At 38.4% G+C, this 12,808-nt stretch overlaps 1 protein-coding gene across 2 annotated transcripts in view; it reads left to right on the top strand.

Annotated features, from left to right (window-relative positions):
• eml3 (EMAP like 3) overlaps positions 1-12,808 on the top strand; it is a 50,649-nt gene that overhangs the window by 31,917 nt on the left and 5,924 nt on the right. For both annotated transcript variants that reach the window (XM_008285183.1, XM_008285182.1), the window contains 9 exons: positions 477-597; positions 956-1,105; positions 3,672-3,741; positions 3,958-4,068; positions 6,463-6,558; positions 10,548-10,682; positions 11,005-11,143; positions 11,489-11,640; positions 11,745-11,870. In XM_008285183.1, the coding sequence (XP_008283405.1) occupies positions 477-597; positions 956-1,105; positions 3,672-3,741; positions 3,958-4,068; positions 6,463-6,558; positions 10,548-10,682; positions 11,005-11,143; positions 11,489-11,640; positions 11,745-11,870 (1,100 nt within the window). The remainder of the gene's footprint in view (positions 1-476; positions 598-955; positions 1,106-3,671; positions 3,742-3,957; positions 4,069-6,462; positions 6,559-10,547; positions 10,683-11,004; positions 11,144-11,488; positions 11,641-11,744; positions 11,871-12,808) is intronic.

Below are 12,808 nucleotides of genomic sequence, written 5' to 3'. Positions count from 1 at the left end.
TTGCTGCACGACTAGTTAATTAGTGAATTAAGCTTTGGAGTAAAAAAACAAAAACTGACCAGTTGCACATGGTATTTTTTTGTTGAAGATTTATATTTGTCCCAAGTTAAGGACATTGCTGCAGGTAAATCTTGTGCTACATGTCAGATTTAGATTACGTCTTTCATTTTTAGTGCATCATGATGTATTTTACATCATCTAATTTACTGCCCAATCTCACTTCTCACATCACTTGTGTACCATAGTTCTTTCTTTCACTGTGGTAGGTATGTCTGAACGAAGCTGTGAGGATGTGACCAATCTCTGATGCCAAATGCCATCACTTAAATGGGCTGATGAATCAGCAATGCTGCGTATGCCATGACTGAAAAGGGCTATACAAGAACATGATGCATCAAGAGAAAATGAACTAAGGCTTTTCCTTGTCCAATTCTGTGTCTACTCACAGCGACATGACTGTTGTGTATGTATTCCAGGACAGTCCATCAAAATGTTCATCCGAGGCCGGCCCATAACCATGTACATCCCCTCTAATATCCAAAACTATGAAGACCTGAAGATGGAGCCGCCGTCTGAGAGGCTGGAGCTGGACTGGGTGTATCCTTTCAGAGTGCCACAGCGCTGTTGAAGCTCATGTTCATATTTGTAAGGGTTATGCTACATTCAGACAGTGCTGGTTTTACTGTGTGGTTGTTTCCTGGATTCAAGCCACACAGCATATTGGCAAGTATCACTCTATTAGTCTAGTGTCTGGGAGAGCAGAGTCAACAACATATTAATTTATAGTTTTAAAGATGTGGTTGCCATAAAAAGGGCCAGTTTACTGAATGAATTATCTTCTCACCTCTCTGCCAGCAAAAACATTGGGTAACTTTAATGATGCAGTTTTGTTTGTTGTGTGAATTGTTCCCTAATTGTATGAGATAATGATGTCACCTTGACCCCATCATGCTAGCTATGGTTACCGAGGACGGGACTGTCGGGCCAATCTGTACTTCCTCCCAACAGGCGAGGCAGTGTACTTCATCGCCTGTGTCATTGTGCTTTATCACATCAACAACCGCACGCAACGGCACTATCGCAAACACACAGACTGCGTCCGCTGGTCAGTAGAACAACATGAATCAACTGCCATGTATATATATCAGTCCATACAATCCATACATATGAAAAAAAACTAAACCTAGAACAATAGATCAACATTTTTATTTGTCTAGTTTAGAAACATGGGAGAAATTACTGGTATGCCTTGTCCAAAGTTTAAATATACACCCAATTATAAATATTTGGAATTTACTCTTGATGAATTTATGTCCTATTAAGATGGAAGTTCAACTTGAGGAGCTTTAAGGTCTGTTGTCAGCAGGTTGAAAATATTGTAAGGATCTTGGGTACCTTACTTACAACTTTTTGGTGCATGTGTTTTCATTGTATTAAATTATGCTTGGGGGATATGTGGATTCAAGAAATGTAAAATAGGAGACTCTATACATAGAGGCATTTGCTTAAAACCAAAATGACAAACATCAAATCAAGCACTGAACCTGATGGTATAGTGAAAGTTTTTTGGTTGCACAGTTGAGAACAAGAATCCTTCATCAGGCCCTTGAAGTTGCCGAAACATCCTGGAGGAATACAGGTTGTGTAAATTGTGTGAATTAGTTAAGAAGGAATCGCATTTCTAATTTCAGAATATCTGCATGTCATGAAATGTCTGTTCAAAATCCAGTGATGCTTTGGTAAAGTGATGATGACAGAACGGACTGGTTGTTTAGTTTACATCTCTATATGTTGGCTTTGTCTCTAAAGTTGAGAAAAACATCTGGATGTTTTTTGTTTCCTTTGTTCAGTAGTGTTTGCTGTATATGTTGCTGCTCTGGATGTGGTTTCAGTTTCGAAATACTAGGGCCTTTTAAGTCTGTTTGATGTTGGAATAGCATTTGTAAAACAGATGTCAAAAAAAAAAGAAAAAACTTGAGCTACAACAAACAATAGGAGGAACAAACTCCCATGAAAAACTTTTGTATCTGATAGAAAATGGAAGTTCCTACCTGCCTTTTTTTCTTTTTTTTTTTAATTAATTTAATCTGAAGATAAACATCAGAGGTATTACCAACCTGGCTAGTGGTTACCAACATGCCAATTCTTTTCTATCTGCCTAACCCTGGCCTGACCTCAGCACCAGGCCTCATACTGCTGTTTTTACTGTGTGCTCCAGAGATTTTGGAGGCGATTTGCGTACTGGCATGTTCCTACACGCCTCTGAATCATTTCAGTCACCATACAAAATAACACTGTCCCCAAAGAATAAATGTGGTTGGATGCCTCTTTGACCAGCTAAGGTAAAAATGTAAAAATATTCAGGGGTCAGAGGTGGGGCTCTGGGGCTTGCTTGATGCTAACTGATTCCAAATACCATTCACAGTGCCCCCACTAAAGATTACTGGAATTCAAAACCTGCTTTTTCTAGAAGTCCAGTTCTGTAAATGCACCATGCACCATCTGTGAAGTTTGCTGGATCTCTTCCACTGTGTCAAAACAATGACCCTTCAAATTAAAATACCTTTTAGAGAAGAGGAAGTTTAAATCTGGTACAGTTTCTGTTTTCGCATATGAGCAGTCGCAAAACTTTTTGATCGTGCACTCTTATATTGCATAAGAGGGATGAAATTAGAATAATAGGGAACTGACAATGATATTCCGAATGATACTTAAAGACTGTCATACTATGTGTACTTTCAGTCAGTGGCAGTTTGTAGGGGCAGGTTTTTCAGGATTACTGCAAAAAATTAGTGGGTATGGGATATTTTATTTCTGTGAATTGACTTATAAGGTGTGCGCCTCATCTACTCTTTTACCATTTTGCAGTCATTTTTTATGGATGTGGCTGGCCTAGCAAAGCATCATCAGGAATGATACCTCCCAATATCTCTGTATCAAAGATAATAATAGTAAAGGGTTCTACTCAGAAAGAGTTTCAGTTGCATTTTTTGTCTATTAAATGGGCATCTGATCTAACAGCAGCCTTCTGTGTTGTGTATGTACAGCTCTATACATGCGTAACTAAAAAAGCAAACCAAAAGCATATTTTTAGGCTTCAAGTCCAGTTGTCACTGTTTTACGCCAATGAATTGGGCTCTAAATACTTCTAAAATGCAGGTGACCAATGCTCACCACTGTAGCTGAGTGCCTCCTGTATCGACACATAGACAGCACTCACTGTTGCTACTGCTGCTGCTCACATCACTCAGCCTGTGTAGATGTGTTAAAGCTGCAAACACTGTCAAAACAATGGATCAGATGATTGTATGAAATCAGAAAGGGGTTGCTTGTTGTAAAAACTGCAGCAAAATAAACATATACAGCTTTAAATATAATGACATACATTGTATACATTGTATTTAAATTCTTTCAAATTAAACCCGAGAGTCAACATTTCACCTCAGAGTCATTTCAAATGCGTTGCAGTACAGAGCCAGCACTGCCAAATATATCTTGCACTCCCAACACAGACTGCACTGTAAGAGCATGTTTGTCATTTTGTCATGGTAGATACAATTCTATACCCTGATATGTTTCCATGATGCGATGACTTTTAATAGATTTTTGTTTGGAAGCTTTTTTCCAGCCAGTTCTTGTCATTTAGGTAAGATATCTTTGCTTTTTTGCAGTCTCACCGTTCACCCCGACAAAGTGCGAGTAGCATCTGGGCAAACAGCAGGGGTGGATAAAGATGGAAAGGTAACTATTGCTGTAATTTTTGATCCTCAACAAGACACTTAAACAGATATTTTCTTTAACCACCATTTACTGCATTAATTTACACTCAAAATGTTGGCTGTTCCCTCATATAGCCATTCCAATTCTAATAACATGATTTAAAAAAAACTAAAACAACTGAAACATTATACTACAGATAAATGTAAGTAATTTTTTTGTATGTATAATGTGTGCTAGCCTCTGCAGCCATGTGTTCATATCTGGGACTCCGTCACACTGGTCACCCTGCAGCAAATTGGCCTGGGAGCCTTCCAGAGGGGAGTGGGATCAGTGGCATTTTCCTTTGCTGTAAGTTAATTGCAATGTAACATATTATAAATTCTCATTTCCAGTTGATAACGGTTTACCCCAGCAATGAATTTAATCAAACTACAGCCAGAAACAGGCTTTTGGTATGAAACAAATTTACATTGCTGGTTGAAAGTTTGTGAACAGATACAGTCATTCTTGTAAAAAATAAAATAAAAAAACATAGAAAATGTTCATCTAAACTTCTAAAACTCTTGAAATGCTAAACATAAACAAAACGTATGACTTACACTCATTACTTTTTTAAACTGTTATGTTCTTTGTGCTAAAGTGTCTTGTGCACATTCTATAGCAACAATTTTTCCGATTAAAGCTGCAGTCAGCAGGAATTGGGAAAAAGAAAAAAACAAACAAGCAAACAAAAACGCCAGAAATGTACAATATACAGTTCTCCTCCTGCAGCTCTTTGCTCTTCTGTTCCTCTCTCTGTTCTAAGCCCCTCCCACCAGACGAGGAAACATTTCAAACACATGAGCATAGTCAAGCCACAAGTTCCCATTTATTTGTGGCTTCACTCAGAATTCAAACCCCTCTCTGACAAATGAAAGTCCTCTGTCTACTCCATCGTACCACCACATGTTGCTTTCACCACTATTTATAGTACCTCACCTGACCTGGGTGAAGCCCTGTGATTGGCTAAAAACTGGGCACAGATTTTTTTAAAGCCTGAAAACAAAACCGAGAAGAGGCTGAGAAGTCGCTTCAGACAACTTAAATTACAGGATGCTGAAAGGTTAGTATGGAACTTTTGCTACATGATGCCAACAGTGCTGCCTACCTGAGCTTTAATTGTTTTTTAAAGTGACTAATTATTTCTGGTATCTGCTTTGGGGGTTACCATTACTTTGTTGATTTGCTGGAATGCTTCAGGTCATTGTCTTGTCCTGTGACTCACTTTCGGCCCAGCTTCAACTCTACAACTAATGGCATAATTGTTTCTTTAAGAATGTCTTGATGAGCCTTAGAATGCTTGGCTTCCTTGATTATGTGAAATCATCCAGGCCCTCAGAAAGAAAAGCATCCTTCCATGTTGACATTCCTACCACTGTGGTTCACTGTCAGGTTACTTTTGGTGGTATCCAGCGTGGGCTTTTCGCCAAACATTGGAGTTTGATTGTGACCAAACTGTTGTGGGCTCATCTGTCCTAAGAATGTCCTTCCAGAAAGCGTCTTTGTTCTTTAATGAGAGCAGAGGCGTCTTCCTGCCGGCTCTCCCATCAAAGTTTTCCTCTGATTTTTGAAACGTGTACATGAATCCCACATGCAACAAGAGAGGTCTGTGATTCACTGGATCGTATGTTTGGCTTGGCCTTCACCTGATTTATTATGTTTCTTGAGTACAATTTGGGTCGAACTGCAGTCTTGTTGACAGTCCACATTTGTTATTAACCTCTCAGTGTTCAGATGGAGCTCACATCTTTGGAGAAGATTTTACAGCTTTCTAAAGTATTCGACTGAGTGATGAAAGGAAAGAAGACAATGCTTTTCTGTAACCATAGTTTACCTGCATGGGTAGGTTTTGGTAAGACTAAATGGGCCTGGTTTGTATTGTTTTTGGTAATGCCATCCTAGACTCAATGGATGTGGACTGCGGGTATAAGTTTGCCTGGACATTGCACGTGGCTTTCGAAATACCTTTAACTATAAGAAACAACAAAAACCTCCAGACAACAACGTATCACATTGAACATTTTACGTTTTGGAGATGTTTTTAAATTGTGCAACAGAGCAGTCCTGCTATTTATTTGTTTGTTTGTTTGTTTGTTTGGGCAAATTAACCATTTAATGACAGTGCTTGGCTTCCTTCTGCAAATGTTCTACTAAACCATTGTGGATATTACAAACATGGGCCTCAAGTGTGATTAAATAAAACAAACATCATGGTAAAACAGTAGAAAGCATTAAACTGCTCAGATGGTTCAAATGCTGTCATTTCCCTTTTTTGGATAGCAGTAAATTGGACAACAATGAAAATAAACACTTCCACAGCAGATGTTTCACATTTAAAAAAAAAAAACAAAAGAAAAAAAAATCTTAGGCCTTTGTTGTCCTCACAGTTTATACTGTGAAAATTTTCCAGGAAATGTTTTGTCCCTGTTGGTACCTTAACTTTTGCAAGAAAAAAAATATAAAAAATACAACTGGCTAAGTAGAAGTGCTTTCAAATAATTAGGTAAAAACAATATTTGTTTTAAAAGGAGAAAGTGCTCTCTGAAAGAGTGGTGACTATGACATAACATTTTGGGACTGGTGCTGTGGAAATTTCTTTGGTTTTGGCATGTGTTTTCTTGACCAGCCTGTATTTGAAGACCAGACATATGCAAACACACCTATTCTGTTATTTTTTGTCTTGTTGTGATGTGATATTTTCAGGACTCTGGAGCGTTCCTGTGTGTGATCGATGACTCTAATGAACATATGCTGTCAGTATGGGATTGTACTAAGGGGACGAAGCATGCAGAGGTCAAGGTAAGGAACAGACAGACTAAAGTTAAGGTTAAGTATAAATGAATGTAATGGGCTTTATCATTAGGGTATTTAAACAACATTACATCAGTCATGTCTACTTATTTTCATTAAAAATAGCTACACAGTCAAACACCTTACTGGGTTTTAAAAAATGCAGTATCATGTTATAGTGTTACAGTCTTAAAATTGTACAGTGCCCTATGTAAACAGTGCACTACTCACAACAGGTGCCATATTATGGGCATGAATAATAGTACATGCAGCTCATGAAGGCAGTTACAGAACTTTAAAGCCTAAATTAAAGTACATCAAAATTGGCACCTCAATAGCAGTCAAACATGAACATACAAACACAAAGTGCATGTTTTCTGATTTTCCAAACTTACACATACAGAGGATATCATTATCTCTGAAGCCCAATGCAACAAACATTCAAAAATCCACGCTGAATTGATCAAAAATGAGATCCTCTTAAGACAGTATATAGCAGAAATGATTAAACCCCTGTGCAGTATCACTAATGCAGCCAATATTTTGGCATATCCACGGGCATTCATGTTGCCATCTATTAATGCCATCTCCTCAACAGCTTTTACACTTATCCAGCCCCATATCATCACAGTCTCACGTCCGTGCTCCACTGTTGAGACTATGCATTCACTATCCATCCATTATCTGTACACCGCTTAATCCTCACTAGGGTCGCGGGGGGGCTGGAGCCTATCCCAGCTGACTCAGGGCGAAGGCAGGGGACACCCTGGACAAGTCGCCAGTCTATCGCAGGGCCACACTTAGAGACAGACAACCAAGCACACTCACATTCACACCTACGGACAATTTAGAATCACCAGTTAACCTCAACATGTTTTTGGACTGTGTGGGAGGAAGCCGGAGAACCCGGAGAGAACCCACGCTGGGGAGAACATGCAAACTCCACGCAGAAAGATCCCGGTGCCCCCACCGGGACACGAACCGGCAACCTTCTTGCTGTGAGGCAACAGTGCCAACTGCGCCACCCTGCAGCTAGTCTTGACCATGTTAATGCTAAATATGCAGCACGTCATCTTAGCGTAGCTAATTTTACTTGATCTCATCTGACCAAAGAGTATGCTCCCAGTATTCCTCAGGCTTATTTTCATGCTCTTTGGCAGAGTTTAAGGTTTTTCTTGGGCACTGTCCATAGAAGTTGGGGTTATGCAATATTCTTTACACTGTCTGAGCTGTCACAGAAAAACTGTCAAAATCAGATTTATATTAATAACCCCTGTGCTAAGTCTAAAGCACTTGTCCATTTGTTTTTCAGAGCTAAATTGTATATGTAGTGCACTGTCTGTTGCATCAGTTTAGGAGGCTGATCACTGCACTTCTGATTAGATCTGATTAGTTCTGGTGTTTTTAGTTCATGTTAATGTAGTGAGGCTAACTGGAAATCATAGAATATATGTACTCAATTTAGTTTCTGATCACAGATATGTTTACTGATGCATTGAGACCCTACTTTGGGGCCTTTATTTTCAATATAGCCTTTCTAAAGTCTATGTTTTTGATTGCTTGCTCTACTTTTTAACTTGCAAAAATTGCAATTATACAGAGGCGATAGAGTTTTTAATCAGTTGGCATTGAAATTATATTGCACAGAGTTATATTGAAATGAAATAAAATGAAAAATACTTTATTTATCCCAGAGGGGAAATTCAATATTCACTCCTGCTGTACACTGCAACTCTACTGCAACTCTTCAATATCACAGTAATCCAGTGATACAGTAGTCTGTACAACTGTCTGTACAGGTAACAGCTAATTCAGCATACAGTATGATCCAGTTTACCAATATGTAAACAAATACAGGCTGAATAACAAGTTGTAGCCCACAATGTAATTCACAAACTCAAGGGCAACTGTACTCCAGTGTTAATACTTTAGTATCTCGCCTAGTCCTCAAAGTATTAGTGAAACTGTGCTGGTGAAAATCAACAATCGTTGGTTGAAGGGAGTTAACAGTGGTACAAAGACAACTTCTTGCTAAAATGTTTGCTATATATAAAAGATATTAGGGTGGATGCTTTTAACTTGTTTTGGCTGTCCCTCTGTTAAAAAAAAGAATTGCATAGTTTCTGGCTGCCCTTGGGGGACACGATTTTACAATTTAAGAATCATCATTTGACTCCTGAAATTGTGTGATATTTTCTAACCATACAGAAATAAGTGAATCCTTCAGCTGAAGTATGAAAGTTAACCAGGCTCATGTGAGCATGGTGACAAATATCCAGTGTAGCTGCATGCTCACTGTGTAGATCTTTTTTCTAAAGGTGGTCTCTCTAGAGAGATTGGGGGGGAGGGAGATGGTGGCGGTGTCTCTGCTTTGCTTTTATGGGCTTTTTTCCCAAAACGCCTCAACTTCCCTGAGAGCAATTTCAGCATGACTGTCATGGCAACAGCGTAAATATTTTATGAGTGCATTTGTCCATCTGTGCATATGTGTATGTGTGCAGCAGTGGGAATGCATAGGTGGGTGTTTGAACTTGTTTATCATTTTAAGTCAAGAATTTAATGGACTTGTGCAAGAACTTACTTTCTATTTTGTGGAACGTAGCATGCAGAGTGTATGGTTGAATGTAGGAAGGCAGCTCAGTTGGAAAGGCCAACATTGGCCCACACTGTATAAACATACGAGTTCATCCAGCAGGAACAAGATAATTATACTCCCCCTCCCATCTCCACAGCAGTGGAATACCCTATATGCCACTTTAAGGCACGGCCATGAATGGAGCTTTTTGTGTAGAAATTGTACTTCTGTACTTTCTGGACATACTGAATACAGAGTCACACTAGACCTGCGACTGTGTTTTCTTTGGGCTTCTTTAAATGCAAGTTGCATTATTTCTAATTTAAAGATTTCTTCTTTTCGTTATTTCTTTACCATTTGGGGGCAGTGAAACAGACTGAAAGCACATTATCTGATATGCCACCTATACCATGGCCACTAAATTATCTGAACTGTGATTATTTAATGTCTCAGATTAATACTGTGACTTAGGTGCAATTCTGAATGACTGCATCAGTATTAAACTGCAGAGGGCCACAGGTAATTAGCTTATGAGTTTAAAATTCTTAAAGAGGGGTGGGGTCATGGCGATTTTTGAATCATTTTTTTTCACGCCAATCTGTGGAGCAATGTTTGAAGTGCAATAAACTGAGAAATAATGTAGCAAGAGCCCTGAGATTTTGTAGGGTCATTGATATGTGCCCATGGTCTTCGATGGTACAACCCTGCTTAGATGGAACAACACAAACCAGTTATATAATAGTGTAAATTTGGTCAAAACATTTCAATGTTTCTGTCTGCTTTGATATTCCACCAGTACCCAAGACAAGTTGGGTGGTCCTTACATTTCACTATGACTGAAATTGTGCATCTGCATGCTGCAGCTCAAAACAGTAACAATAGCTGTAAAATCAAAACAAAGCGCAACAACAGGCTAAAAACTGAAATAAGCTACAGAGTTAGTTATAATCTCTGTGAAGTCATCCCTGTGAGTGTTACCTTTCATATTGATCAGTGCAGCTTTAAATAATTGCACAAAGTGTATTTTAAGGTTTTAAAGGCTTCTTTGATGAAGATTTTTACATGAACAGTGGCTATATATTGTAATAATAATGTGAAAAGAGTTGTAGTGAGCATAGAATATAGAATAGTTTGGAATCCTATTCTTTTCTCACTGTGTGCTTTCTTTTGGCAGATGGGTCTATGGAAAATACTAAAAACATAAACAGTATCACAGTGGTTAGATTGTTTACACCTTTTCTTTATATTTCCACTGTATGTTCCCTTGTTTCACGTATTACAGACACCTAGCTGGATACAGGTCTTCTTTTTGTAAAAACTGTGATGTCATTGGGTCTTTTCATGTTATGAAGACTTGACTGATGCAATCAGATTATTTTACACTATATTTGTGTTAAACTCATCTGTGTTGCTGTTTGTTTAGAGTACCAACGAGGCTGTGTTTGCTGTGGAGTTTAACCCCAGTGACAGCACCAACATCATCACCTGTGGTAAATCCCATGTCTACTTCTGGACACTCAACGCAGGACAGTTTACAAAGAAACAAGGCATCTTTGGAGTAAGATGAACATGAGTTTATTCATAATCACAGTTTCTATATCTTTCAATTTACTTAGCTTTCCCTACTGGAGTGGCATTAGTAAGTGCTACAAAATGAAATTTGCATCCTCCTCTGTTTGAGGCCAAAAGGGGAAGTAGGCAACATCAACAAAGAGAATGGAAAATTGAGAGCAAATAATTTGCATGTCCAAAAGAGATGGATGGATGTACAAATGCAGATATGGACATCAAATATGTAATTAGTATAGTGAAACAAAAAATGTAAACATGCACTAATGTCAATAAAATTACTAATCTAAAACAATCTACATTGTTTTCAGAAATACAAGAAACCCAAGTTCATCCAGTGCTTTGTATTCAGCCTAACTGGAGACGTTCTGACTGGAGACTCTGAAGGAAACATCCTAACCTGGGGAAAATCTGCTGCAGATGTGAAAACTCTGGGTAAAGGAGCCAAAGGTAAGTGCAGTCGATCAGTATAAAGCTAAAAAATGTAATGTCAATGTGAAGTTTGGAGATACCGTTGCCATCAAGAAACTTGATTAATTGCTCACTTTTGAAGCACGGATCTTGGAACCCTGAGAAATGTATGCAATGAATATAGAAATAATACAGTAAAATAGTAATAAAACACATTTTAACTTACAATGTTTTGCATTATTTATAAGTGGTCACGGTGCATTGTTACATTGTCTGCTTATATCTTTTAGCTTATGTTTGTTTTTCAGATTGACATAATTTTTGTGCAATGTTTTTCCACATACACTGTGATAAAACTGTTTCTTTTCATTTCTTTTCTGATAGAGACGTTCCAGATCATGCGACAGACCAGAGCCCATGAAGGTAGTGTGTTTACTCTGTGCACCCTGCAGGGCGGCGCTTTGCTCAGTGGAGGAGGAAAGGACCGAAAGATCATCCGCTGGAGCGCCGACCTGGCACCTGAGAGAGAGTGTGAGGTGAACCACAACTGCATGTGTGTGATGTTGCTGGAGGAGCTTTGTGTTCGGTTACAGTCAGTTAAGTGGGAAAAGCTTGTTGATTAATATGATTATTTGTCCAGATTCCAGAAAAGTATGGTGCAGTTCGCACCATTGCAGACGTGGATGAAGAAGAGCTATTAGTTGGTACAACCCGAAATGCCATTCTCCGAGGAACATTCTCAGATGGGTTTGTGGCCATAGTGCAGGTATGCTAACAACCTAGACATGTACATTAGTCTTTTCAAGTTTTGGATGTTTGCTAAGAATTTAGGCATTAGTTATCTTATTGAAACTGCCAAATGCTGATGTATATACTGCATGTGTTGTGCCAGTTTTAAAGGAACACACATTTTGGGAAATACAGTAGTTAACCTAGTTTATAGTTTCTCTCACCCAGTATTATATTACAGACTTCAAACTTGTTCCAAAACAAGGTTGAAGTCTAAAGCCCAGCTAGTGGGTCATAGACGCCGTGTCATCAGTACATTGCACAAATAATGAAATTTGGAAGGATGGCATAGCTAAAAGAAAACTCAAGTAGTCATCAGAATCGTTCGGCTTCTTCCTCTGTGGACTATAAATAAAGACAGCAAATGTAATGCAAATACGGTCATTTCTTGTAAATGAAAGAAAATGATTCATGGCAAAATTCGACATGATGGCAGTCCCAGGCAAAACATCAGAATGTCACCCAATTCATTACAAGTGATCCTCTGAAGAGCTTGACTATTCATGTTAAATTTCACAACAATGTCTATAAGCTATCTATTAAAGATCCCTAAACGGTAAAATCCCAACAACACATCTTCAGCTGGCAAATGCTTAAATAAGAGACCATAACAAACATTAAATTCAAATGTATTTTTTCTTGATTTTTTTAAAATCAAATTTGTTAAAATATTATTTTCTCATTTCATGTTTAAACCCATATTGTTTTCTAATTCCCACAGTTATACATTTAAACTGTGGTGCACTTTTCTGTTGATCCCACCTCGCCATGCCAGGAAAAGGTTAAAATTCAAGTTATGAAAAAATGGGAAAAACTCACTTATATAGCCAACACGTCTCCAGCTGCATGAGCCTTTGGAAAATATATGAGCATTAAACAAACACTCAACAAGCTTATCTCAAAGTTTCTTATCTC

Source organism: Stegastes partitus, unplaced genomic scaffold (assembly GCF_000690725.1).
Source record: "Stegastes partitus isolate 25-593 unplaced genomic scaffold, Stegastes_partitus-1.0.2 Scaffold390, whole genome shotgun sequence".
In the NCBI taxonomy this organism is placed as follows: Eukaryota; Metazoa; Chordata; class Actinopteri; family Pomacentridae; genus Stegastes; species Stegastes partitus.
Note: the sequence above shows the minus strand (reverse complement) of the source record. Positions and strands in the feature narration are given on the sequence as shown.